This window comes from Lipomyces arxii (assembly GCF_038497795.1).
Source record: "Lipomyces arxii strain Phaff 12-163 unplaced genomic scaffold V1512scaffold_13, whole genome shotgun sequence".
In the NCBI taxonomy this organism is placed as follows: Eukaryota; Fungi; Ascomycota; class Lipomycetes; order Lipomycetales; family Lipomycetaceae; genus Lipomyces; species Lipomyces arxii.
The window spans coordinates 107,627-132,401 of record NW_027117712.1 but is presented as its reverse complement, the minus strand read 5'-3'; the positions used below and the strand labels follow the sequence as shown (position 1 = coordinate 132,401).

At 46.9% G+C, this 24,775-nt stretch overlaps 12 protein-coding genes across 12 annotated transcripts; 5 read left to right on the top strand and 7 right to left on the bottom strand.

The window, feature by feature from the left end:
* Nucleotides 1-189: 189 nt before the first annotated feature.
* On the top strand, nucleotides 190-4,072 carry V1512DRAFT_248796 (uncharacterized protein; the record flags this gene model as incomplete). The annotated part of the gene is made up of 5 exons (XM_066914575.1): nucleotides 190-674; nucleotides 724-2,928; nucleotides 2,976-3,067; nucleotides 3,117-3,333; nucleotides 3,382-4,072. The coding sequence occupies 5 exons, from the start codon at nucleotides 190-192 to the stop codon at nucleotides 4,070-4,072; spliced, it is 3,690 nt and encodes a 1,229-aa protein (XP_066770472.1).
* A 134-nt stretch (nucleotides 4,073-4,206) lies between these two features.
* Nucleotides 4,207-11,683, bottom strand: V1512DRAFT_40974 (acetyl-CoA carboxylase). Its single transcript, XM_066918370.1, has 5 exons — nucleotides 11,339-11,683; nucleotides 8,650-11,292; nucleotides 8,521-8,602; nucleotides 6,975-8,474; nucleotides 4,207-6,929 (listed from the first exon to the last, which is right to left on the bottom strand). The coding sequence occupies exons 1-5, from the start codon at nucleotides 11,456-11,458 to the stop codon at nucleotides 4,576-4,578; spliced, it is 6,699 nt and encodes a 2,232-aa protein (XP_066770471.1). The 5' UTR covers nucleotides 11,459-11,683; the 3' UTR covers nucleotides 4,207-4,575.
* Nucleotide 11,684: 1 nt separating this feature from the next.
* Nucleotides 11,685-12,558, bottom strand: V1512DRAFT_40973 (histone-fold-containing protein). The gene is made up of 2 exons (XM_066918369.1): nucleotides 12,264-12,558; nucleotides 11,685-12,213 (listed from the first exon to the last, which is right to left on the bottom strand). Exons 1-2 carry the CDS (start codon nucleotides 12,269-12,271, stop codon nucleotides 11,910-11,912), a joined length of 312 nt encoding a protein of 103 aa, XP_066770470.1. The 5' UTR covers nucleotides 12,272-12,558; the 3' UTR covers nucleotides 11,685-11,909.
* A 58-nt stretch (nucleotides 12,559-12,616) lies between these two features.
* V1512DRAFT_210135 (uncharacterized protein) lies at nucleotides 12,617-13,720 on the bottom strand (the record flags this gene model as incomplete). Its single annotated transcript, XM_066913496.1, has 2 exons — nucleotides 12,617-13,596; nucleotides 13,651-13,720. 2 exons carry the CDS (start codon nucleotides 13,718-13,720, stop codon nucleotides 12,617-12,619), a joined length of 1,050 nt encoding a protein of 349 aa, XP_066770469.1.
* Nucleotides 13,721-14,465: 745 nt separating this feature from the next.
* On the bottom strand, nucleotides 14,466-15,468 carry V1512DRAFT_265278 (Sedlin). The gene is made up of 4 exons (XM_066916861.1): nucleotides 15,238-15,468; nucleotides 15,101-15,189; nucleotides 14,998-15,059; nucleotides 14,466-14,951 (listed from the first exon to the last, which is right to left on the bottom strand). Exons 1-4 carry the CDS (start codon nucleotides 15,331-15,333, stop codon nucleotides 14,773-14,775), a joined length of 426 nt encoding a protein of 141 aa, XP_066770468.1. The 5' UTR covers nucleotides 15,334-15,468; the 3' UTR covers nucleotides 14,466-14,772.
* Nucleotides 15,469-15,492: 24 nt separating this feature from the next.
* Nucleotides 15,493-16,505, top strand: V1512DRAFT_292196 (Tim17/Tim22/Tim23/Pmp24 family-domain-containing protein). Its single transcript, XM_066918286.1, has 3 exons — nucleotides 15,493-15,946; nucleotides 15,993-16,169; nucleotides 16,218-16,505. Exons 1-3 carry the CDS (start codon nucleotides 15,640-15,642, stop codon nucleotides 16,376-16,378), a joined length of 645 nt encoding a protein of 214 aa, XP_066770467.1. The 5' UTR covers nucleotides 15,493-15,639; the 3' UTR covers nucleotides 16,379-16,505.
* On the bottom strand, nucleotides 16,241-17,336 carry V1512DRAFT_265275 (uncharacterized protein). Its single transcript, XM_066916860.1, has 4 exons — nucleotides 17,206-17,336; nucleotides 16,922-17,153; nucleotides 16,711-16,877; nucleotides 16,241-16,665 (listed from the first exon to the last, which is right to left on the bottom strand). Exons 2-4 carry the CDS (start codon nucleotides 17,112-17,114, stop codon nucleotides 16,510-16,512), a joined length of 516 nt encoding a protein of 171 aa, XP_066770466.1. The 5' UTR covers nucleotides 17,115-17,153; nucleotides 17,206-17,336; the 3' UTR covers nucleotides 16,241-16,509.
* Nucleotides 17,295-18,400, top strand: V1512DRAFT_248789 (bifunctional purine biosynthesis protein purH; the record flags this gene model as incomplete). The annotated part of the gene is made up of 4 exons (XM_066914574.1): nucleotides 17,295-17,484; nucleotides 17,538-17,671; nucleotides 17,713-17,929; nucleotides 17,985-18,400. The coding sequence occupies 4 exons, from the start codon at nucleotides 17,295-17,297 to the stop codon at nucleotides 18,398-18,400; spliced, it is 957 nt and encodes a 318-aa protein (XP_066770465.1).
* A 409-nt stretch (nucleotides 18,401-18,809) lies between these two features.
* Nucleotides 18,810-19,881, top strand: V1512DRAFT_210065 (uncharacterized protein; the record flags this gene model as incomplete). The annotated part of the gene is made up of 2 exons (XM_066913493.1): nucleotides 18,810-18,881; nucleotides 18,934-19,881. The coding sequence occupies 2 exons, from the start codon at nucleotides 18,810-18,812 to the stop codon at nucleotides 19,879-19,881; spliced, it is 1,020 nt and encodes a 339-aa protein (XP_066770464.1).
* A 197-nt stretch (nucleotides 19,882-20,078) lies between these two features.
* Nucleotides 20,079-21,197, top strand: V1512DRAFT_271929 (inositol-pentakisphosphate 2-kinase; the record flags this gene model as incomplete). The annotated part of the gene is made up of 2 exons (XM_066917665.1): nucleotides 20,079-20,192; nucleotides 20,238-21,197. 2 exons carry the CDS (start codon nucleotides 20,079-20,081, stop codon nucleotides 21,195-21,197), a joined length of 1,074 nt encoding a protein of 357 aa, XP_066770463.1.
* V1512DRAFT_265269 (uncharacterized protein) lies at nucleotides 21,193-22,659 on the bottom strand. Its single transcript, XM_066916859.1, has 2 exons — nucleotides 21,687-22,659; nucleotides 21,193-21,638 (listed from the first exon to the last, which is right to left on the bottom strand). Exons 1-2 carry the CDS (start codon nucleotides 22,376-22,378, stop codon nucleotides 21,266-21,268), a joined length of 1,065 nt encoding a protein of 354 aa, XP_066770462.1. The 5' UTR covers nucleotides 22,379-22,659; the 3' UTR covers nucleotides 21,193-21,265.
* Nucleotides 22,660-22,687: 28 nt separating this feature from the next.
* V1512DRAFT_265268 (uncharacterized protein) lies at nucleotides 22,688-24,744 on the bottom strand. The gene is made up of 2 exons (XM_066916858.1): nucleotides 23,741-24,744; nucleotides 22,688-23,694 (listed from the first exon to the last, which is right to left on the bottom strand). Exons 1-2 carry the CDS (start codon nucleotides 24,688-24,690, stop codon nucleotides 22,788-22,790), a joined length of 1,857 nt encoding a protein of 618 aa, XP_066770461.1. The 5' UTR covers nucleotides 24,691-24,744; the 3' UTR covers nucleotides 22,688-22,787.
* Between the last annotated feature and the right edge of the window lie 31 nt (nucleotides 24,745-24,775).

The following is a 24,775-nucleotide window of genomic DNA, read 5'->3' as shown; positions in this document are numbered from 1 at the left end:
GTATTTTACTCGAGTGGAATTTTTGTATGTGTATGCGCGTTGAGTGTATTATGTCTTACCAGAACAAGGGTTTTGTGAATGTTTACTTTGATGCGGCTTCGGAGGCAGATCTGTTTTGATCCCGACCACACGTCTATTTGATCCTCTACTCACAACTGTGACCTACACGCGACATACTTGGCCGCAGGAATGGCAACGGAACTTAGTGAATCTTTGGCTATGGTGAATGAACATGTAGAGCAGTCTGTCGAACTTGAATTTGAGCCTACGTTATCAGATCAGGAGGAAGATGGGGAGATTCGGCCAGAAACTACTGACCAAGCAAAGACGTCAGAACATGAGAAAGATCTATCACTTACAGTCGAAGCACGACGGCAATTTCAAGTTGATGAAGACACAACGTTTCCTGACTGGGCAGATCCAGAACTGTCTGAAGACTGGCTGTCCCAGCCCGGGTCGCCTGTTGCGTCGGCCAGAGAGAACAGCGGTACTCTGGGCTCGAGAAAAACAACGTCGTCTGTTTCGACTGGTGATGGAACTACTCGGATTGTGACTGGTAAGGCCGCGACTGAGAACAAAAGCGCGACACCGGAGTGGAAGAAGATTTCGGCTCCACGTGATATTTTTAGTCCGTTGTCTCTGGAACGTATGTTTGCGTCGGGTGTGGATGATCAGTATGTTACGTCAACTATGGAGATAGTAATGATTAATCAATGTCAATAGATCGTCTGGATCAAGACTACGAAGATCGAAAGATTCACATTCGCGACTACAAGCCAGTCTCACTAGACTGAAATCAGAGCTAGCAAAAGTCAGTCCAATTCAACCAGTTCCCTACAAGAAACAAACTACAGATAACAGAGCGCTGGACACTACACGCAACTCACTACGCGGTCATCATCAAATGAACTCAACACATCGACACACGTCTACAATCAGTGAGGAATCGTACTCTGAACATGAGATTGATAATAAAGAAAACATGACAAAAGTCAACACGGAAGAAGATAATGTAATAAACAGTCCACATCCACCCCAACAGCGGAACTTCAACTTCACAGTACCAAGATCAAGCATGGCTGTACATAGACAGCCATTCTCGCCATCCAAGTTAAAAATTTTTCAAAACCGAGACACGTTAAGCTCCACCAATGCAGAAGAGCAGGAGACGCTTGGTGAAAATTTAGAAACATCTAGTGCATTTGGTGAAGATCAGGAAGCAACTATCGATAGCGTGCTGATTAAACCACTCTCTCCATACAAAGAACGATCACCAAAACGTGCTCGACTTGATATGTCAAAGTCTGTTGTTACAACACAGGATTTCATGTCTCAAGCAGAACACATCATGGACATGCTTCGAAGTCTTAAAAAACCGACTGATTCTGTAGCCACCGATGACGAGCTTTCGCAGCGACAGAGTGAGATGACGGAAAGTTCGCAGCCGGGAATGCTTGAAAGTGTGAGTGAGTCACCTGAACGCCGTCACAAAGTTTCAGAACAATCGTCGTCGTCAAGGTCTTCGAGTTTAAGTTCCCAAAGCAGGCATGCGTATGATACGCTTAGGGAGGCTCGTGATGAAGACGAAGGATTGGATCCTGACTCTGTGTTGCCGCGCAATGATTTGTATTACAATTCAATCAGAAACAGGTACGAAACTAGCAGCACGAAAATGGGGATAAATACAAACCGAGGGAAACGTCAATCTAACATGGGACTTAGTCCCATGAGCACGATTCCTACATCCACACAGCAGGAGGACCGGCGGCAAATATCTGAACAGGAGCGGGCTAGTCAGCAGCAAAGTCCCGTCCAAAGAGGGTTAGGTAACGTGAACGTTCTTAGTCCATCCAAGCGACTTAATACAGCAAGTCCCAGATCTGGCGAAGTGCAGCTGACTCCAAATGATCGTAATGCGAATAGCAAGAAAGGTAGCACCGAGCCAATGAAAGTCATTTTGAAGGAGCACGTTGAGAAATTGATTCCAGCGACGTTTGGGCCTATGGTATTTGATCCCGAGAACAGTCGGTGGGTCAAGAAGAGCACGGAGAGTGGTAGTTCGGGAAATGTGGAAGACGAAGATGATGAGGACGTGTTTAGAGGGATTGACGATTTGATGGATGACAGCACTTTTAAAGCAAAGGAGCAACATGGCCATCAGGTATTTATTGACGAATACCGAAATTCGTTGCAGCGCAGCTTGTCGTCTTTGGAGGAAGACATGAGCCGGAAAACAGGCAATCGGTCGGCCTCGACTTCAAGGACGCAATCTCCGCAAAAGCGGGACCAGTACCGACAGCCTCAGAGATCGAATCCGAGGATGCAAAAAGAGAATGTACCGCTACGGTGTGACCGGCCTGAAGTTTCGTTTGCGTTTCCACCAGCTGAACAACAGACATATTATGCAGATATGTCGTATGTTGGAGCTCGTCACGACGCCACCGCTGTGTCGCAACTTGAATCGTCTTTTTCGATTGCGGTGCAAAATTTGGTCAAGGTCTTGACTGACATTCAGCCGTTTGAAGTGCATTGGGAGGATATTGTCAATCTTGATTTGCAAGGGCGGGAACTTGAAACTCTAGTTCGGTTGGAGGATTGGTGTCCAAGTATTGTGGAGCTGGACGTGTCTAAGAACGACCTTGCGTATCTGACTGGTGTGCCAGAGTCGACTAGAACGCTACGGGCGGGAAGCAACAATTTGTCTGAATTGACTGCGTTTGGGTTTATGTGGAACTTGCAGTATTTAAACTTGTCTGATAATCACATTGAAACGCTGGACGGCATGTCGCGATTAGTGCACCTGCGGGAATTGGTTATTGACAATAATGACATTTACAGTGTTGATGGCATTATGCAGCTTGACGGGCTATTGCGATTAAGTGCGCGAGGTAATAAAATTGCATCTATTGGATTTGAGAGTTCGACATTGTATGTTGTTTGGTTGGTAGTCATGTCTGTTATTGACTGATTTATAGGACACGATTAGAAGAGATGGATCTTTCGTCAAACAGGTTGCGGAGTATCGATGGACTTATAGTGTTGCAGCGTCTAATGCTTCTTAATCTGAGTGAGTTTTTGCAGAATGAATTCTGCGGAAGGCAACTAACGAGACGCAGATAATAATTTATTGAAAACGGTTGATCCTGATGGGTACATGCCCAAGCTGCGAACGCTTAAGATTACCAAAAATGCACTCAAGGAATTTGATGCGTCTGCGTTTCCAAACTTGCGTGTGCTTAGTCTCGACAACAATAGGCTCCGGGCTGTTTCTGGGCTGCGCAAGTTGCGGCTATTAGAGAGTCTGAGTATTCGTGATCAGCACAATCCAACAAAGTAAGCTTATTTGGCAATGAGTTTTAGTTGTGTACTGACAGAGATTAGCGAGGTGTGGTGTGAAGACATATCGGACGTGAGGAAACTGTACTTGTCTGGCAACATTCCGAAAGAGTTGACATTTCAAGAACACTTTCTCAATTTGCAGACCCTCGAGCTTGCGTCGGTGCAGCTCAAGAAACTGCCAAGCAAATTCTCAGACTATGTTGCGAATTTGCGTGATTTGAATTTATCGTTCAACGAACTGACTGACTTGTCTGGATTGCGAGGCATTCCGAAGTTGAGGCGGTTGTATGCGATCGGGAATCAATTTAACCTGACAGAGCATTTGGCGAGGGTACTTTCGACATGTCCGTCATTGCAAGTGCTTGACTTGCGCATGAACCCGTTGACGTTACAGTTTTACCCGCCTGTGATTGGCGACCGCAACGACAAGTCCTCGTCAGCTCGCAAAGAGAAGTTGAGCGAATCTGAACGCAAGAACTTGTATAGGCAGTACAACCTCGTGATGTCACGCAAATCGCAGATCGAATGGGAACAAAAAGACAAACAGTTTGAGTTGCACTTACCCAAGCTCAGTCTAATGAAACGAAAAGCGTACCAGGGTCTGATCTTTCTGTCGACGCAAAATTTGCAGTGGCTGGATGGAGTTGAGTTTAGCAAGACGGACGTGCATGAAGCAAGCGGTATACTTGAGAAAATTACATTGAATGTTGAGCGTGGTCTGCGTCGTGCGTAGTAGTTTTTTTTTTTTTTTTGTAATATTTTGGGGTGTTTTGTATTTATTAGTCGTGATTGTACAATAGAATTGAACAGTCGTATTTAATGCGACGCATAATCTTTAATCTTAAAATAAGGGCTGGGGCGAATCCGACAGTTTCCAAATGGTGATAAAATATGCAAAGTGTAATGCAATAAAATTGAATTAGATAGCACGCAGCAGGTTGACTGTAAGAAGGACAGCATGCGTAAACTATGTAATCACGTACAAAGAACTATACTGGTACGAAAGGACTCGCTCTTGAGAGCAGTTTCGAGCACAAGCAGACATACGTGGGCAGGCACGAGTGTTTCCATAAGGCTATTATTACGAAGGCACCCTGTTGATCACCAACCGGAAATGCACTCTTAACTCTCCGATACACAGGACACAAATTATCAAAGCAATTATTATTACTCATGTAAAACGTATATCATAAAAGCATGCCAAACACATTTATATATATACACAGGCATCCTCACTTAAAGCTGTCTCAACACCGCCTCGCGGTCCTCGGCCGACAGCGCTTTGAGCGACTGTACTAGTCCAGCAACCGCGACGTCCTTCTCAACTCTGACAAGCGAGATCATGTCCTGGATCTTTGCATCGTTCTTGATCTGCGTGATCTTGGTCTTCACCACGCTCTCGCACGCACTGATCCACTCGGCAACCGCCGCGTCGTCCGACTCGGTCACACCGGCCTCAGCATACCACGACTTCATCCGCGCAACTCGTTCTAACCGGGACGACTTCGGGCTCGCGGAAGCCAAGTCACGCAAAATGTAACACTCCGCAACACGGCGGCGAAGACGCCAGTAAAAAAACCGCCGCGCGTCGCGCCAGTGCAAAATGTCCTTGATTGTGCCTTTGGCCTTCATTCGGCCGGCGCGGTCATGCAGATCGGCAAACTGCAGACTGATCTGCTTGTAAACCGGCATCAGCTCTCGTTCACGCTCGCCTAACTTGACTTTCAAGTCCGACGCGGTCGACTTGTCCAAATCAGGCGCATCAAGTTTAGCCTTTAGACCCCGGTACGTAGCATCGAGTCTTGTCATGGTCTCAAGCAAACGCTCACGTCTGTACTTGATACCAACCATACCTTCTGGTTCAAGCACACCTGCACGAGACTCCTCGTCAGCGTACATCTCCATCTGGTCAGCATTGATGGTCGGGTCAATCACTACCCAAGATCCACCACGCAGCTCGGCGTGCGGTGGAATGTACACGAAAATAGGCTGCTTGTAGTCGACCAAAGCGTCAACAATAAACGCACCGTACTTCAGAACCTCGTTGTACATGTCGCGCTGTCCACCAGAGAAACCTCTCCAGTTGGCCAGAATCATCAGCGGCAGCTCTTCGCCGTGGTTAAAATCGTTGATGGCCTGCGCGGTCTTGAATGCAGAGTTCGGGTACCACACCTGACCAGCCTCCGCCAGCACGATCTCCGACGAATCCGGGTTCGCAGGGTCCGCAGCCACAACGTTCTCAACCGACCGTGTCTCAACACTGATCACACCGACAGGAATGCCGCCCAACCGCGCACGACCGACAACAACAGTTCGTGCCCAGCCTGACAAGGTCTCCTGGAACGAGTCGCGGTCAAACATACCGTGCTCAAACCCTTCGTCCGTGTCGCGACCGGCAATCAGCCAGCGCACGTCGTACACCATCTGTTTCGGCGGCACGTACTCAATATCACGATCCCACACATCAGACGATGGTAAGACTGGCAGCTTGCCAAGTCTCTTGTCGGGGACGTACGACATCCACTCGACAATCTTCATCACACCAGCCAAATCATCGTTCGCGGTCATGTGCGACACACCGTTCTTGTACATGATCTGAGTGCCGCCAAGCTGCAAGTTGGACGCATAAACTTCCCGACCAAGCAACTTGTTGATTGCAGGCGCACCAGTCAAAATGATTGGCTGGCCCTCGATCTGAATCGCACGCTGGCCCAATCGAACAAGGTACGCACCAATACCAACCGATCGGCAAGTAACAAGAGTGATTGTGAAAATGTCTTTGTAAGCCTTGGACGTGGCACCTGCAATCAGACCAGATCCACGCAGACACTCAACACCAAGTCCATCTTCGGCACCAATGATAGTCGTGATCATGTACCGCTCTTCGCCGTCTTCTACCACGCGTTCAGTCATAACAGTCTTGCGCATAGCATCGGACATGCCGTTGAAGATCGCCGGAGTGAGGTAAAGGTACTTAAATCCCTTGGCCTCGTTCTCGGGATCATTCCACGCAACCGAAAACAACTGCACAAACTCGTCGGCAACACCAATACGGGCTCCGGAGTTGGCAGACAGGTATATCCGAGGAACGCCAAGCTTGACGGCAAACTCAGTCACAGCATTGAAGAACTTGTCTTCGCTCGGCCCAAACGAACCAATCTTGAACGTGATGTCGTTCGCAACGACAATGAACTGACGACCCTTGGGATATTCCGGTGTGGCAGCTGTAAACAGCCAAGCCACCATACCGCAGTTGTTTGCACCAGGCTCACGCTGAACTTCTGAGAGTTCGCCATTGTCATCCATCAACAGTTCACGGTAAGTCAGCACTCTTTCTGGCGCTTTCTGCTTGGCTTGCCGCCAGCTGGACCGAATCGCCTGGCCAAACAAATCGGGGAAATCGTACACATACGTCGTGCCCATCAAATGCGCTTTGTATCGCTTGGGTTGTAACCATTCCTTGGTCGGGTATGGTGTATTGATTGATCGCAGATGCATGTTTCCAGGCTTTCCAAGCGATTTGAACACCCATTCACCCTTCTCGTTCTTGATCTCGGTGTAGAGTTCACTTTGAACAACGTATCCAGACACTACCTAGTTAGTAACACATTTTCAGGCATATAGTTTCAACTCACCGTTAGTGATAATGGCACGAAGTGGATAAGGAACGTGTGTATCAGGATCGGTACACATGATACGGATCTCAGCACCAGTGACTCTCATTCGCCACAGCCGCCGTCCGAACCGTTCCAAAAACTGTCCAAACGCAGCTTCGACCTCTTCAGGCACCAAATGGAAAATCGGCGAAAAGTTGATGAAGATGTGGTTCATGTCTGAGTTGTTAGGTCCGATGACCTCAAGCGCGTCCAGAATGTCCGACATCAGTCTGTCGGTTTCGGAAATCAAGTACTCAGACGTTGGAATCTCGTCACGCAAACGACCGGGACGAACAATGCCCCGAACAAAGAATCGCTTGTCGCTTGGGACGTCTTTGCCAACGGATTGGTAAACATGAATGTTTCTGTTGTCAGTGAAGATAGGTTTGAAGTTGAAGTTTGACAAACGTCCTAGCTCAAGTTGGAACGCCAAAGCAGGCTCGATATGTCGAATGCTCTGGTCCTCAACATATTCCGGTCCACGGAATGTGAAGTATCCAGGATACGAACCATCGTCGTGTCCACATACAAAAGTGACACGTCGGATCGAGCGCAAAAGGAATTCCTCTTTGTACTCGTCGACAATGTACTTCAGCTCAGCAACCAATGCCGCGTCATCCTTTAAAGACGTGTCCCTGACGAGAACGTTGCAAATGTTGCTCAAAGTCTCTGGCTTGGCGGTCGCTGGCGGAGGTTTACGCTTGGAATCCATGTCAGATCTGAACGAGAGACCACCTGAACTAGCACCTGGTCGTCGAGGAAGGTACTCGAGAGCGCGAGGGAGAACCTCATCGATAGCCTCGATGTCCGCAACAGGAACGACAACGCCAGATCGTAAAGGCTCGTCATCTGACTTGCCAACCATGAATGTCAAATCTGACACTGAGACGGCACGCTGATAGTTGGTGCCGGACTCACCGGGTCCAGGAGTAGCACGTTGATCAACCGCATTGTACGCCGGGTTACCGATAGCCGATAACAAAAACTTGAATGTGACGACAGGAGAAAGATCACCTTCGTTGTGATACTCTAGGCTGAGAACGTTGTATGCACGGTATGCTCGTCGAACGTACAACTCGAGAGCGGCCGTGGTGACATATGGGTCAGAGTGAGCAAAAAACTTGGGCAGAACGTCAAAGACAGTAAACTGCGAGTCGATGACATCTTTCAGCACATCCAACCGTGGCTGTCTGTGGTCGTATCCAATCTCACCATATCGCGATTCGACCACAGACGACCGCAGAATGTGCTCGAGCTGAGAAGTCCGCTCGTCGAGTGAGGGCAACGCGCACTGAATCAACAACTCACGGGCCTTTAACGCAACTGGCGCAGTCACACGAGAGTCAAGCTCTGTGATCTTCTTGAGAACCGGACGCAAGTACTTGGCGACTTCAGAAACCTCGGATTTGTCGTTTCGCAACGCAGCCAAGATTGCCAGAATCAGGTTATTCTTTGCGCCAACCCGGCTGTGAGAAAACACTAAAGACGTTATTAAACTACATAGACACACTAGCACGAATCATACCAGTCATGACGACCTTGGAAATGTCATCCTTATTTTCATCACGCAATTTCAAGACAACATCTTCGTCGCGAGTGTTGGCACCCTATATTCATTAGCATTAGATACAAATTACCGGGACAACACACTTACCGAAAAGTTCTGTTCAACGCTCAAGTAGTTTTCCAAAAGGCTGCAAACAACACCATACTCGTGGGCCTTCAAGCCATTCTCGTATCGAGTGGCGATACTCACAAGTGGCTCAACCTGTGGTTTAAACACAATCATGTCGGAAGGCAAGATATGCTCTCCCGCAAATCGCTCAATCGCACGCAGAAGCAACTTTGCCGGGAACTCGGAGTTGCGTGACTTTGCGCGCTCGATAATGGCAGCAAGTGACGTGTCGAGTTTCTGGGGGATTCGGCTATGCAAAGCGGAAAATTGTGCGTTCCATTCACTGTATGGAAGCTGTGAGTCCTTCATGACGGTCGACAACTCCTTCAGAGTAGAAGCCATCAAGACTTGATTGTCGAAACCGGCAAGAATGTTCTTGAGCACGTTCAATAAAAGCGAGAACTTTTGCGTCGGCTTGCTGCCAATAACTTGAGGCGGTCCAAATTCAGGCAGCTGGCCATCAAATGGCTGTGCGTGTTTAACTCTAGACGGGTCATCCAGAGCTAGGATTCCAAGAATGTCACCGGCTTCAAGAGTGGCTCCGGGCTGCTTGATCAGCTGCACAATACCGTCCTCTTGAGCAATAAGAGGCATGTACATCTTCATGACTTCGACTTCGGCAAATGGCTGTCCGGTTTTGACATGTTCGCCATTCTCAACCAAAAACTTAACAAGCTTACCTGGCGACGGGGTCCGGAGCTGAGTAGGATCGTTCTCCTGTTCAAGCAAACAAGTCATGGAATCAACGCTGAGTCTTGTCGTTCCAACTTCGTCCTTCCAGTACACGTTGTGTGTCTTTCCAGCAAGCAAGAGCAATAAGCCACCGTCACTCAGAGCCTTGACTCCAACCTGGCATTTAGAGCCGTTGATGAATATCTGGTATGAATCCACAGACGAGCGGGTGACTGTAAATCTATACCGACTGCCTTCGTAGATGAAATCAACCGGGAACAAAGTTTTGAGGATTTCCTTTGACGGCACTTGGCCCTTCTCAAGCGAAGACTTGTATTCTTGCAAGCAAGCCTCAGATGCAATGTGTGCCTTGGTCACGGCACCACAAACCACAGCGATAAGAGGATCAGGTCGCTCGGCCGTGAGCTTCTTCGAGATGAGTTCGTCGAGCCATCCGGTTGTGATTTTATTTGACTCAAAATCCGGGGTCTCCAAAAGCTTGATCAGATACTCGACTGTAGTTCGGAAGTCACCACGGATGGAAAGTTCCTTGAGTGCGACAACCATGTGCTTGCGACTGGCACTGCGGTTTTCGCCAAACGCAAATATATGACCAAACTGAGAGTCAGAGAAAGAGTGAATGCCACCCTGGTTACCAACCGAGAAGTAACCCCAAACGTTTGAGCTTGATCTGAAGTTGAGCTCGTGCATGACACCGCTGGAAGGTTTGAAGCCTTCGCCAGGATCTTCAGAAGTGATACGACAAGCGGTAGTGTGCCCCTTTGGCACAGGTTTGCGTTGAGTCTGAAGCGAGCTTTCTTTTGAAAAATCGAAATCAATTTCGGTCGCGGTGTGAGGATCAACGCCATAAAACAGACGGATGTCGCGAATGCGGTGCAGAGGCAGGCCCATGGCGATCTGCAATTGAGCTGCAGGCAAGTTAACACCGGTGACCATTTCGGTGGTAGGATGCTCGACTTGAAGACGGGGGTTAAGTTCCAAAAAGTAGAACTTATCATCTTCGTGAGAGTACAAATACTCAACAGTACCGGCAGAGACGTAACCGACCAAACGTCCAAGTCTGACAGCAGCCTGTTCCATGGCATTGAAAGTTGCTGGGTTGGCGATAGTGACAGGGGCCTCTTCGATAATTTTCTGGTGACGACGCTGGACTGAGCAATCACGACCAAAGAGCGAAATGTTGTTGCCGTACTGATCGGCAAGCAGCTGAACCTCTAAATGACGAGCGTTACCAGCTAGCTTCATGACAAAGATGGGTGAACCGGGGACTTCGTTCGCGACTTGGTTGAAAAGCGCGTTGAAGTTGTCTTCCGAGTCGACTTTTCGGATACCTTTACCACCACCTCCTTCCGAAGCTTTAATCATGACTGGGAAGCCAATCATTCGGGCCTTTTCGAGCGCGGCAGCTGCATCTGCTGTGCAACCCAGGGCGTAAGTCTCATCCGAGACGGTGACGAGGTTTGTTGCTGGATCAATGACAACGTCGTCAACCCCGATACCAGACCAGGGAATACAAGGGACTTTAGCGTGTTGAGCAACAATGGTTGACGAAATTTTATCACCGAGCGATCTCATTGCAGAACCTGGAGGACCAATAAAGACAATTTTCTTTGGAGACGCAGCTAGCGATTCAGGCAGAATTGGATTTTCAGACGCGTGACCCCAACCAGCCCAGACAGCATGTACGTTCATGCGTTCTGCGACATCGACGATAAGTTCGACGTTTGCGTAGTTGTTATTGTTTGTACCCCCTGGGACTTCAACGTACTGATCAGCCATACGAATGTAATCAGCATTAGCTTGTAAATCTTCAGGAGTAGCCATGACAGTGAATTGAATTGCGCGCTCATCGCCGAATGTTTCGTAGGCCCACTTACGAATTGATCTAATTTCTTTCACCGCGGCGATACCATTGTTAGCAATCAGGATCTAGATTCAGTCAGTAAACGCGAATCAGAGTCAAGTTAGTACATACGTTGGTAATGACAGTATGACCACCATGAGCTTGAACAAAGTCTTTAACCAGACTGCTTGGAGCCACCTCGACGGAATTGAGTCCGATGAAATGAGAAGGCAGACTTGAGATCAAAGACATTGTCAAATATTCAGTCTGTATTTAAAGATATCGAAAGAACAGCAAAGACTTTGATGGGACAAGACACCTGATCTATACAGAAACCACACAGAGATTATACGGGTAGTCTATATATGATCTAAACAGAACGGTCTAGAAGTAATACAAGGAGAAAGAGAAGGAATAGAAGGGAAAAGAGAGGTCGATATGAGGGTGAGGATCGGAGGGAGGTTTTCAATACGTAAATTGTTTTGAGTGAACCAGTGCGGCGCATGCTAGAAGAATTGCGTGTTTAATGCATAACTGCACTTCTGTTCATGGCATCTCCCAACAAGTATGCATCCCCAAAACCGATCAACCGAACTTTGTCTCCACTTTTTTCTCCACCAAAACATACTGGTTACATAATATATTAATAAGCACATTCCAATACTCCATACAAAAGCAAATGAACACTAAACATCGTGACGATTTAACCGCCGAATCCATAAAGTGTGCGTCCTTGTCGCTTAAGTGCATAAACAACGTCCAGCGAAGTAACCGTCTTCCTCTTCGCGTGCTCAGTATACGTAACAGCATCACGAATGACAGACTCAAGGAATGACTTGAGAACTCCGCGTGTTTCTTCGTAAATCAAAGCAGAAATACGCTTAACTCCACCACGACGAGCGAGACGTCTGATTGCAGGTTTCGTGATGCCCTGAATGTTGTCACGAAGAATCTTACGATGACGCTTAGCACCACCTTTTCCCAACCCTTTTCCTCCTTTTCCTCTTCTATAAAATTATTATTATTTAATTATATAATTATATATATATAAACATACCCAGACATGTTGTTAATAAGTTAAGTAGTGATTAAAAGTTGTAAGTAGTGAGTAGTGAATATGTTACGTAATTATCTGTTTTGATAAAAAGGAAACAGGGAAAAAAAGAAAAAAAAAGAGGGAAAACAGTCAAATTTATAGAATTTCGTGACTGATTCGCATCAATCATTCCGTGCACTCGTCTCAGCCAATCAAAGCCGCGTCTGATTTTTATTCAAAAACACATCAAAATTCCAGAAATTCACACGCCAATTTTGGTGCGTTTTGCGTCGTCCACTTTTGCCCTCGTTTGCACCAGTTATTGTTGAGCCGCACGTGCGTGTATTAGGGTTTTATTGCATCAGGGTAACTTACTACTCAATACCATACAACTCCTTCACTCTATACTTCAACTTGACTGCTTCAATCTCAGCCTGTAAAGTCTTACGCTCATCTTCTTCAACCCAACTCATATCTAATGCGTCCTGTGCAATCTTTAACCACTCTGCAACACTCAATCCCATCTCTTTCTCAACTGCCTCGTAGTTCTCAGCAATATAAGTGCTGCCAAAGTACGATGGATCATCACTGTTGAAGCACAGCTTGACGTTCGCGTCCAAGTACTGTCGGATCGGTGAGTGTGGAATCGAGTCCGTGACTTTGAGCAACACGTTGGAAATAGGACACATTGTAACTCCGACTTTCTTGTCTGCCAGAAGCTTTACAATCTCAGGATGAGTGCGCGCACCAATTCCGTGATCGCAACGCTCGATTCCAAGCAACTCAATCGAGTCCCGCACGTATTCAGGCGGGCCAATCTCTCCAGCATGAGAAGTCACATGCCATCCTTGAGCTTTAGCAAAGTTGAACACGTCAATATACAATGAAGGTGGGCATCCGGCTTCGCTCGAACTCATACCAACACCCTTAATGTACTCCTTTAACGGAACCGCCTGTTCTAGTAAGTCCATCATGTTTTCTGGTGAGAAATGGCGCAACAAGCACAAAATCAAGTCACTCGTAATACCAAAGTCCTTTTTGGCCTGCACACATCCTTCGTGCAATCCCATCACGATTTCTTCCAATTTAATTCCACGGTTAGTATGTTCCTGTGCTTCGAAAAACAACTCAGCATGACGCAAGTTGCTGTTTGAAACTCGTTTAAAGTACGCGTAAATTAAGTCGTAAAAATCCTGACGAGTTCTAAACACTTTATGTCCAAGATAGTACAAGTCCAAAAAGTCCTGCAGACTATTGAAAACAGATGCCTTTCGAATGTCCTCGGGCGAATCAAACGGGATCGTCACATTGTTGCGTTTCGCAATCTCAAACATCAACTCGGGCTCCAATGAACCTGTTTTTCAATTTGTTAGACGATGCAGTTTACCACTTGATGCAGAATATTTACCTTCAAGATGCATATGCAACTCAATCTTGGGCAAATCACGGACAAACTGGAGTTTAGTCTTAAGATCCATTGTATTTGCTGTTGTTTAAATGCAATTGTCGTGTGCTAGAAATAAAATACTGTCTAAGCTGTCTTTAGTGAACGTCAATGTCTGACTCGTGTTCAATATTTAAGCTTTTTGTTATCTCGACTCCTGAATGCCGGAGGCACAAATTGCCGTATGATTGATTGTTCTACATACATTCAATATTCCTCCGTATCGTTGATTCATGATAGCATAATAAAGAGAATACTTGATCTATAATTGCATTAATCTGTAATTCGGCCTTATCCCACTTTCTCTATTCACTGTATCTCTTCCTTACTCATGTCCTTGGTTTATACGATACTTCCTGCTTGATGGTTGTATCATATGTAGTTGCCTGATAGTTCTACCCAATGCAACACTGTGGTGTTTGGGTGACACTATGTATAATAAATTAATCTAGTCATTGGTATTGATTATATTACTGATCTAACATATGCGCTCGTAAACATCGTAAATGTAGTGTTTAGTGCATACTCTTGCTGTCGTATATATTTCTAATAATTTTGAATAGATTTTTTATTTTTTTTAATAATTATTGAATATTTACATTGACTTATTGGTCAAAAGAAGTCTTTTTATAGAATACAAAATTTTGTGAGATATATCTGCTACCAACGTTGCAAAAAGAAGTTATTCCTGCTACTTCAACCATACAGTCACAGTAGAATTACTACTTGTATATTACACAAAATTAAACCTCTAAAATTACTCATAAATGCAATAATAATTTCTAATTTTCAATTGCATTTTATTTGTCAAATTAAGCTTACAAAAGAAAATTCTTCAGAACGAACGCACTGAAGCCGCATCCAGTGAGGCGTACTTACAAGTTCATTCCGTATCGCATCACTACTATCAAGAGAATCATGCAACTCCCACAAAGCAGTTAATCATTAATGTTACATGGAAACCCAAGTAAATTGCAGTTCAAACAATTTAAGTTACCAATACCGGTCGGAAAATAAAGAAGTCGAGTGCGCACGAATGCGACTGCTTTTAACAAAAGAGAACGCCGTAAACACCAAATGCAACACTCATAAATACTTCTTCGCCAACATCTTCACCCGTTGATCAAACACTTTACTCTTGATTTGCTGGTCGACTGTGTAGAACGGCGACATGAGTGTTTTGACGTACAAGTCGTACAGGTCCACGAAGAACTGTTTAATGACTTCATCATTTCTTGTCTCGTGAAGAAGTAGAAACTTCATATCTATACTATGAGTACTCTTGCTTCATGATGACTGAAATTTACTTACTGCCTACTGTAAGATATGCTGAGATTAGATAGTTATAGAACTTGTCAATCACTTTCATATGCCTAATAATTAGATTCGTCCGTATATAGTATAAAATACTTACATCTGATTAGTATTCCATTGCATTTCCTCAACGATATCTAATGAAGAATGAACAATAAATGGACACAATTGCTTCATGTCATTTGAAAACTGCATTTTGTTAGGTGAATAACTGCCCTGATATTACACAACACACACCTTTGAATTGCCATTTCCACCTTGTCTATACGTCCCAAACTCCAGATTATAAACTGAATTATCCTTCGATCCAATTATTGCTAAATAATATGACATTTTTGATATTTGTCTATTCAGCTATTACTGGTCTACTCTGATGTGTTTGTATGTGCTATTACAATTACAGCACACTGCACTAATGGCATAAATGCAGCATAATTATAAGTATGAGCCCCACATTCGATTTAAAACTCTAAAATATGTATGCGAAGAAAGAAAATTCTGAAAAAAAGAGCACGAAATTATCGACAAAAACAGACTTGAAAATTCTGAATTTTATTATTCTATTTTTCAGAGTGGGAAATACTCATTTGGAGAACATTCTAGAAGTCATACAGATCTTTAGCATATAAATTATATAATATGGTTTGGCCATTTGGAGGAACCAAGTCAAACGAAGACTCATCATCATCAATACAATCTACCACATCTGAGTCTACTCAACAGCCACCACAACAATTGACACAAGTAGAAGATGATGTGCCTGATTTTTTAAAGCAATCTTTTGATGTCACTAAATTACATCCGTTAGCAGGTTTAGATCAAGGACTAGAAGTTCTGGACTTGGAAGATGATGCGCTCAGTGAGATGCCAGGATCACAGGGTGTTTTGCCTTCACGTGGGTGGACTGACGATTTATGTTATGGAACGGGTACAATGTATATGAGTGGTGAGTGCCCCTGTTTAAATGGTATAACCCATAACTGACTTGCAAGGACTGACTATTGGTGGCACATATGGATTCATGGAAGGCATGCGGACATCGCCTGCAAATGCTCCTGCTCGGTTAAGGATCAATACTATTCTTAACTCTATAACAAGGCGAGGCCCCTTTCTTGGAAACACCGCTGGTGTTCTTGCAGTTTCTTATAACGTGTTTAATGGCATCCTTGGTATGTCAATTTATGTGATGGATTGTAATATGTTCTAACGCCGTACAGATCAATACAGAAACTATCACGACATTTACAATTCTGTCAGCGCCGGTCTGGTAACCGGTATACTCTACAGTTCAGCTCGAGGAATCAAGCAAATGGCCATCTCAGGCGCAATCATGGGCACTGCAACCGGCGTGTGGAGTTTCATTTCAGGTTCCGTATGATTACAATCCCCCGTACTCGAAACCGTACTCGAAAATGGTAGGCTCGACGAATTGTCTTATGTATAAATAACAACTCTTTTCCTTTTTTTTTTCCTTGTATAAATCGACTTACTTCTCCTCTGCTTCACCTTCTATCGAACGTACTTGACTTTTTGCTTTTGCTTTTTGGCGCTGGTCTTTGACTTCACATCTACGACACCCTCTTGTTGTTGTTCATTCATGGCCCGCTGGGCCAGCATTGGCTTAACAAATGACAAGTATCCAGTCACGACAGCGTATACCGGGATCTACTATACTCAGCTCAATTAGACATATCTACGCAAAACACTTACAGAAAGATAAAATATCCACAGCCATGTCCGACCAAACAACACGACTAAAACATCACATGCCCACGTCACATACACAATGTCCCATAAATATTCGGTCAGTCCTGCCTGGTTCAGATCTTCACCACCAGACACAAGACTTCCGTCATGTAGAGAATACCGTGGGCGGCCTATACGTTAGCCAGTTGTTTGTCCACATAACGCACGCATTTACCTATACGATCAAGCTGATACTCAATGATCCAGGCCGGCAATGACAAAATCATAAACGACCATATTGATTTGGGTCTGCGTAGAATGACGTATGACAACACGTACACAGCGTTCACAATGACTGAAATTGTGTGCAAGTTCTTGATTGCAGCCAAGTTTGCCTGCACTTGTTTCTTGACTGCCGCTTTTGCCATTAAAGTGCTCTAATCTTGTCTTGCGACGATGCTGAGTTCCTCGAGATCGTTAGATATCGCCGAGAGCACGAGGGTATGGTACTTTGCTTACAGAACGAGGGCTTGGTATTACATGAATCGAATCAGAGCACAAGGGTTTGGTACTATAATCACCATCATGTCACAGTCATCGATGAAACAATGTCGATGAGACTGACCGCATCATTGTCGTCTCGAATAAACCGCAGTCAGAAACGAAGAAGAGAAGATGGGTCAGATGTGTTGTATGCTGCTGAAGCCGAGCACGGCGGAGACCAGACGCCTGTGCCGCAACCGTCTAAACGAGCACGAGAGGCTAAATTGGAGATTACGAACTTGATTGTATCAATAGGTACGTTTTATGAGTACGTGTTATGAGTATGTGATGTTAATGACGTGGCTCAGAGGGTGAAATGAGTCGGCTGTCTGATATAAATATCGGTATCAGTGTCGTACTGTCACGAATGTGGGAACCTATTCCAGAAAAAGGCATTGGCTTGAGTCGAGACGGCATGGCAGATTTGTACAGGTTCAGAAAGGTAAGGTACTTTTATATTCAAGACAAACAATTAACGACCAGACGATTCCACCGCTGATCATGGTCTCGCATCTTCACGCGTTGTTCCCATCCGATCCGACATTTATTGACCGTGAAGTTCAAAGGGTGGCGGAAGAAGGCATAGTGAGGAGAATGGTCGTGAACCAGACTGCAGGAGATATGGTGATTGAAAACAAGGAGTATTTAAGTAGGCTTCATCAGGCAAAACAGGCAAATAGTGCACATCGTGATGTTTTTGGTATGCTTTGAAGTACTGCAAGCCGATCTGACTATGTGATCTGACTGTAAAACAGACAAGTTTGAACAGCTGCTAAAAGACAAACCCGCTTCTACACAACTGACGTTTACAGAACTGACAAATTATGAAATCTCAGAGCAAAGTGGTATCCGCGACCTAATTGCAGCTGGGTTTTTAGTGCTTTCTGGGTCGCCAGGCATATACTTCATTTCAATCCCGAACGTCGGTTCGTTTCTCAAACTCTCGTTCCGGACCCGGCAGTGGGTAGTTTCACTGCTGAGTAAAACCAAGTGGAAGGAAATGATGGAGAAGATGATCCGCGAGCGATGGGACGCGAATCACAAGAAGTGGCGAGAGTTTCGAGGTGTGCGGTTTGAATGGGTCATGATGGAAGTCAAAGGTGGTGGATGGTGTGAGCCGTTTGGAACGCCGAGCGGACGAGGGTGGAAGTTGACTGGGAAGAAGAAATAGGTAATTAACTATTAGTCGTGTGTGGATGATGATAGTAAAGGAGTAAATGTCAGATTAGGGTAAATGTATCAGAAGAACGTACGTTTTGATGAGGGTTTTAGGAGTATTTTGCGAATAACTGCCTAATTGGGAAAAGCACTAAAACGTACAGTTTACTTTTATTAAACTTAAACACAAAGAGCGTACTCTTTGGTCTCGGACTTAACCTTAATTTAATAGAAAGTGACAGTGATCGGGTCCATAATTGACAGTTGAGATGAATAACATAGTACTAAAAGACGTCACTGTTATGAGAAGTACCTGTTAAGTACTTGTCAGCAATAAGCGGCGTCTCTGCTGTATATAAGTTGCGTTGGACCCATCTGAATTAAATATACAAAAACATTTGGAACAAAATACATTGAACAAAATGAGCACTGAATTTGCGAAGGATCAGCCCGAAGGATTTAAGAATTATCTTAAGAAGATTGCGATTGTTGGCGTATGATATCTTGTAAATATAGTGAAATCCAAATACTGACTACTCACTGAAGGCTGGAGGCCATGTTGGGAGTTACATCGTAAAGGAGCTGTTGAAGACCGGCAAGCACGAAGTAATCGCACTCACCAGAGCAGACAGCAAGAGTAAGATTGCAGACGGCGTGACAAAGGTTGTTGTAGATTACGATGACGAGAGCACTGTCGTGGCAGCATTGGCCGGTGTCGACTTTCTGATTGTGACCATGAGTGTCCTGGCTCCACGAGACTTGGAGAACAAGATCATTGCGATGGCAGCAAAAGCCGGCGTGAAGTACGTCATGCCAAACGTTTTTGCGGGCGATGTGATGAACGAGAAGCTGGTGCAGGAGGCGACGTTTACGCCTGGATTTAAACCGCGGGCCAAACACATTGAAGATCTGGGCATGAAATGGATCGCGCTGGCGTGCGGGTTCTGGTACGAGCACAGTGTCGTGATGGGGCCTGACTGGTTCGGATTTGATTTTAAGAACCACGTCATGACTTTCTACGACGACGGCAAGACCATGATGACTGTAGGCACGTTTGAGATTTGCGGCGAGGCAGTGGCTGCGCTGCTGAGTCTGCCTGTGCTGCCTAAGGACGAGAACGACAACTCGGTCACGTTGTCGCGCTGGTTCAACAAACCGGTGTACGTTGCGAGCTTCAGGATCTGTCAGAAGGACATGTTCGACAGCATTCTACGTATGTCCGGCGAGAAAGAAGAGGACTGGAAGATCGTGTACCAGCCTTCGGCCGAGCGATATCAAGAAGCCGTGGCTACGATGAAGCAAGGCGGTCCTTTAGCGCGAGTTGCGTTTGCAAGAGCAATGTATTCTCGCATGTTCTTCCCGACCGGTGAAGCAGATTGCGAAACCATGTACGGACTGAGCAATGAGGTATTAGGATTGCCGGAGTACAATCTAGATGAGCACTCGAAGAATGCGTTGCAGATGATTGCTGATCATTGGAGTTACTTTGGATAGTTTTGTCCTGTAGTTGCTGTAGTTGCTTGTTCAGCTAATAGTCATCAGCTGTGAATTGTGTGTAGAGTATGTGCGTATGTGTAGAGTACGTGTGTAGGCTGTGAGTGGAGTAAATGACGATGTATTCAGCCGCGCGTTTCGAGGCGATGCGTATACTAGACATGAGTGCGCAAATCCGACGTGACTTTGTCAGCGCGATGGTTCAAGACATCGTGGACGAGATCACAGACGAAATTGCGGACAGCGCGAGCCTGGAATACGTCGCAGAAGGCGCTGCAAATGTATTATACGCGTCCAATGACCCACGTTACGTACGTACTTATTGTCTTGATGCGTCAAATACTAATCTATGCAAGACACGGTACCTTGTTCGACTGCGCAAACGCGTTCAGGCACAGCCTTCAACCGTGTCGGTGATGGAGTTCATGCGCCAATCAATTACGCCGCTATTTAAGAAAGACATGGTAGTTGAGATGAGACTTGTGAAGGTAGGCAATGGCGTAGTCAAGCAGCTCAATAGCAGGTTGAACGAGCTTGACCGGAGCGGTGATCGCGACAGGAAACGACAAGGGACGACGCTGGATGAGAATGAAGCGTACGGCATATTAGTCGAGTCCATGACATCGACGTCGGACAGACCTAGAGTCCGCATCAAAGGCACCTCGTCGCTGGTCACAGTAGACCCGGACAAGGTCGCGGTGATGCTGGAGTTCAAACCTAAGTGGCTGGTGCAGTCGCGAGACGCGCCTGCGAACTGGAAGTACTGTCGTACGTGCGCGCTAAGACGGATGCGCTCGTCGTCGTCTGAATTTTGTCCGCTGGATCTCGTGTCTGGGTCGCGAGCCCGAGTTGAGAAATCCGTGCGGTGTCTGGTGCCAGACAGTATCGTCACGTTGGAAGGCGTTGACGTACTGCGACGAGTCACGACGGAGTTTGTGCTTAATACGAAGTTGTTTGCAACTTTAGCATCAGTTCAGACCGAAATGGACCGGACTGGGGTGTTTGCCGCAACAATAGACGACAGGATCTTGATTGCAATGACGGCCAGAGACTGTACTGCGTTTTTGCGAATTGCTACGTGCACGCCGGACGACATGATTAAGCGTCTGTTAGAGGGCACGACGTACATTGAAGTACGCGGCAACACGTACGTTCGTGTCGACACGGACAACTACTTCACTGTCGTCTGCCGACTGGCCGATCTTGACATCAAGGACCGCACAGGCACTAAACTCGCGTACTGGCAATCAATTGAACGCGCCCTGAATGACGGCGGGTGGTACACTATGGGCGACGACAATCCTTGCAGGCTCTAAGCACGATACAGCTTATTTCAATGATACAATCAGAAGACTATACAAAAGAACTACGTAGATTAGATCTACTACATTTTCCGGGTCTGCTTCCCACGCATCCGTCTAATCTCCTTCTCGCGCTCCTTAGCTGACGCCTTCTTCTGGTCCTCCGCGCTCAACCCGGCCAAACCTTTCTTCTGCTCTTTTTTCTCCTTCGCGCGCGCGTTCGCAATCTCCTCAGCCTTCTCGTCGTCCGCGATCTTCTGCAACTTGCGCACCTCCTCGTCTCTCGTGGCCTTCAACTTCCGCATAACCTCGGACCGCCAGTGCGCCTTTGCGACGGCCACGTCAATCGTGTTCAAGAAGGACGACACCAGACGCGACGTGGCCGCGTGCTCGTCCGCGGTCCTGGCCATCGTCAGCGAGAGTAGCCCACGCTTTGAAGGCACAAACTCCTCGACCCTGTCCCATTAGCAACCAACTTCAATCATCACGACATTTTAAACTTACGTCCGGGGACGAGCGACAGGCAGGTCGCTGAGCACGAGATACTCAAACACGCTCTCAGCGTTCGTGACCGCCTCAATCAGCTCCGGCGTCAAGAACGTCTCTCTAATCTCTGCAGACTCGCACATGACAGTCATCGACACCGGCAGCTTTGGATGGTCCGACGTCTTTGTCAAAGAAAGATCATAGTTCTCTTCACGCACACGTTTCATGTAGTCCTTGTGCACGACCGCAAACACGAACCCGTCGTACGTCGACTTCTCCTTCTCACTGTCGCTTGGCTTCACGATAAACTCGACTGTGTCCTTCGGCGCATCGTACCCAAACACAAACGACAGCACGTAGTCGAGAAACACCATGATGACGTTATGCCTCGCAACAAGCGTGATCTTGCCGTGCAGCAGACTCACGTTCGCACGCCCGGTAGCGTAAAACACATAATCGACAGGGCCCAGTCGCTTAAGCAGCTTCGAGAACGGCAAAGCACCTGGCTCAAGGATGTTCACGCTCGCATCAAATCCTACCTGGTAGAATTGCAACTTCAACCCTTCAAGCTGTGCCTTCATCCAATTGGTCGCCTTGCGCTTGTTTAGATACGCACCAACGAGATGAAGCCCAATAAACCCGAGCACAACCGCAAGAAACGACAACTCGTTGGTCCAGTTGTAGAAAAACAATCGCTGCTTCAGTGGCATCGCGTAAAACTGCTCGGCCGTCAAATTTCTCTTAAGAGATGCCCTGCTCTGTCAGCGTATCCTATGTCTATTCAAGTTAATCATAAACGTACCCGTTAACAACATCAGCCTCCACGGTATCAACGACAGCACTCTCGACAGGACGATAAGACTCGAATTCACCTTGGGCCATAGCCAAAGTAGCCAATGCAGCAAACACAAAGCCCGTTTTCAACATTCCCGTTCGTGTCATTTGATTTTGCTGCGAACTCGTCGACTCGTCCGATTTGCTTTCTCAAGACGTTCTTGACGTTCTCGGGAACGGCATATCTTTCATGCTGCGATACATTTGTGTATTAACGTACAATACCCTCGTAACTTGTAGTACACAGCCGCATAACGTGCGGCTAAATTTATCTAGTCTACGCGTCTACTGAATGGCCCTCCGTTTCTCGTCAACCAGATCCAGCAAATCAGCCAAATCATTCCGCAGCGCAACATTGACCGCCGCAACCGCAATCAGTTCATTCTCGAGGCCAGCCAGAATCCGCTGCCCGGTCTCGCTCCTGGCAATGTTGCGCAAGATCAGGACTGCTGTCAGCGGCACACCAACCGCCTCGCCGCGCTCGTCGACCGTCGTGGACTTGTTACGCAGCACGACTGTGTGTGACTGCACGGTATTGTCAAGCCCAGAAGTCTGTTTAGGCGCTGCGTCTGTACGCGAAGAAATGGGCGCAGGCTTGTTGTCTTCTGGGGACGGAATGTGCGTCCGGACGTGCGCTGCGACTTTGTACCGATCTCGTTCGCCTGTAATAGAGAAACGCTCACACCCGTTCCAGTGGCAGAAATATGTTGGCAATTCGCTTGGCGCCGACAAACTGTCTGTGCCGTCTTGCGCAGCAACTTGTGTCGGTGCGTCAGACATGCTCACGTCTGCAGTCTCGGCTACGACCTCGACGTCCGAAGTATCGGTCGGGGCAGGCATGTGCGAGGTCAAGATATGTTGAAACAAATTGGCGACCGACGGAAATGACTGTCCACAGTGCACGCCCGGGACCTTGTCCCATTTGCACGAAATGTACAGTTCGCCTTTCAACGACAACGGCACTTGTCGCGGCCTGATGCCTTTAATTATGAACTTCTGCTGGCCCTGCGGCAGCGTGACAACCATTGCCGCCGCGCGCCTAAACGCGGTGGTCACGTTCTTAATAAAATCGGCCGCCGGAAGCAATTTCTTGCCTTGTTTGGCGTACTCCTCGAACCGCGATTCGTACGCTTTCCAGAGCGCGATCTGGGTCACGTCGCCGTCCGGGTCGTCTTCGAAACACACTCGCATCCTGTTTATTAGACCGAGATTTGTCACGTAGTAGCAATCACACTTACCATTGGGTTGCACGTTCAGGCTCGCTATATGCTAACAAATCCCACACCAGGTCTGTAGGAAGTTCAGGCGGTGCTGTCGGTGCGGGATTTGGATTCTGTTCTGCTGCCAAAACCGGCACAGGAACGGGCGCATTTGGCTTTGGCGACTCTTGCGCCTGGTAAAGTAGTAGCCTGATGAGTTGCAGCACCGGGTCGCGCCAGTCAATGACGTCGCCTGTGAGTTCAATGTTTTGCGGTGCACCTGTGTACTGGTACAAAAAGTCAAGACAGACCGAGAGTAGTTCCTCGTCATCGAGCATGATGAGCGAACATATCCGCGAGACTGTTTTGTTGTCGACAGCTTGCAACAGGTTCGTGTCGACCGAGATGACGAGTCTGGCGATCGCACGTAACGAGCTGACCAGGACCCCTCGGTCGTCAGTAGACAGATACCCAATCAAAACACGAAACAGAGGGTCAGAACTAGAATGTGGCCGTAGAAAGAGCGAAACAGATTCAGTGATGTCAAGACAATACTGGCGCAATTCGACCAGACTCGGCCGGTCTACAGGCAACGACAAGCACTTGACCAGCACATCAACACAAACCCTTGATCTCGACAAATGCCGTGCGTTTTCAGGGTTAATCGCCGCGTTGCGCAACACCAACGCAGCCTCGAGAATTTTATCCAGTTTGTTCCTAATCTTCTCGTTCTCTGACGTCACTCCAAACAGTCCGATGTCGTCCTCGGTCTCAACCACAGTCCCGTCACTCAGCTTGAGTGGGTAAATGTCAATATCAGCAAACTCGTCAGCCATACTGAGCTTCTCAAGCAACGCAGGCACAAGCGCAGGGTACCGGTCGAAATGCAGGTCGTCTGGCGTCTCGAACGACATCCGGACAAGCGACTGAAGAGCCCAGTCAAGCTCATCCGGTAAATTTGAGCGGATCGCGAGTGCGACTCTGTTCATGAGCTTTTTGTAGGCGTTTTGTTTGAGACGCGTCTATTTACGCGTTTGTTGACGTTTTTTTCTTGCGCTGAGCGATGCCATCGCT

Coding starts and splice junctions, on each gene's coding strand:
- V1512DRAFT_265275 (XM_066916860.1), bottom strand. CDS start 17,114: ATGGCAAAAGCGGCAGTCAAGAAACAAGTGCAGGCAAACTTGGCTGCA. Junction 16,878..16,921: donor GTATCAGCTTGATCGTATAG/GTAAATGCGTGC, acceptor GCTAACGTATAG/GCCGCCCACGGTATTCTCTA. Junction 16,666..16,710: donor TGTGGATATTTTATCTTTCT/GTAAGTGTTTTG, acceptor TGAGTATAGTAG/ATCCCGGTATACGCTGTCGT.
- V1512DRAFT_265269 (XM_066916859.1), bottom strand. CDS start 22,378: ATGCCACTGAAGCAGCGATTGTTTTTCTACAACTGGACCAACGAGTTG. Junction 21,639..21,686: donor CCTGTCGCTCGTCCCCGGAC/GTAAGTTTAAAA, acceptor CTAATGGGACAG/GGTCGAGGAGTTTGTGCCTT.
- V1512DRAFT_265278 (XM_066916861.1), bottom strand. CDS start 15,333: ATGTCATATTATTTAGCAATAATTGGATCGAAGGATAATTCAGTTTAT. Junction 15,060..15,100: donor CAATGGAATACTAATCAGAT/GTAAGTATTTTA, acceptor TCTAATTATTAG/GCATATGAAAGTGATTGACA. Junction 14,952..14,997: donor AGCATATCTTACAGTAGGCA/GTAAGTAAATTT, acceptor CTCATAGTATAG/ATATGAAGTTTCTACTTCTT.
- V1512DRAFT_292196 (XM_066918286.1), top strand. CDS start 15,640: ATGGTTTGGCCATTTGGAGGAACCAAGTCAAACGAAGACTCATCATCA. Junction 15,947..15,992: donor GGGTACAATGTATATGAGTG/GTGAGTGCCCCT, acceptor CTGACTTGCAAG/GACTGACTATTGGTGGCACA. Junction 16,170..16,217: donor CGTGTTTAATGGCATCCTTG/GTATGTCAATTT, acceptor AACGCCGTACAG/ATCAATACAGAAACTATCAC.
- V1512DRAFT_265268 (XM_066916858.1), bottom strand. CDS start 24,690: ATGAACAGAGTCGCACTCGCGATCCGCTCAAATTTACCGGATGAGCTT. Junction 23,695..23,740: donor CCTGAACGTGCAACCCAATG/GTAAGTGTGATT, acceptor TCTAATAAACAG/GATGCGAGTGTGTTTCGAAG.
- V1512DRAFT_40974 (XM_066918370.1), bottom strand. CDS start 11,458: ATGTCTTTGATCTCAAGTCTGCCTTCTCATTTCATCGGACTCAATTCC. Junction 11,293..11,338: donor GTCATACTGTCATTACCAAC/GTATGTACTAAC, acceptor GACTGAATCTAG/ATCCTGATTGCTAACAATGG. Junction 6,930..6,974: donor TCGTGCCATTATCACTAACG/GTGAGTTGAAAC, acceptor CTAACTAGGTAG/TGTCTGGATACGTTGTTCAA.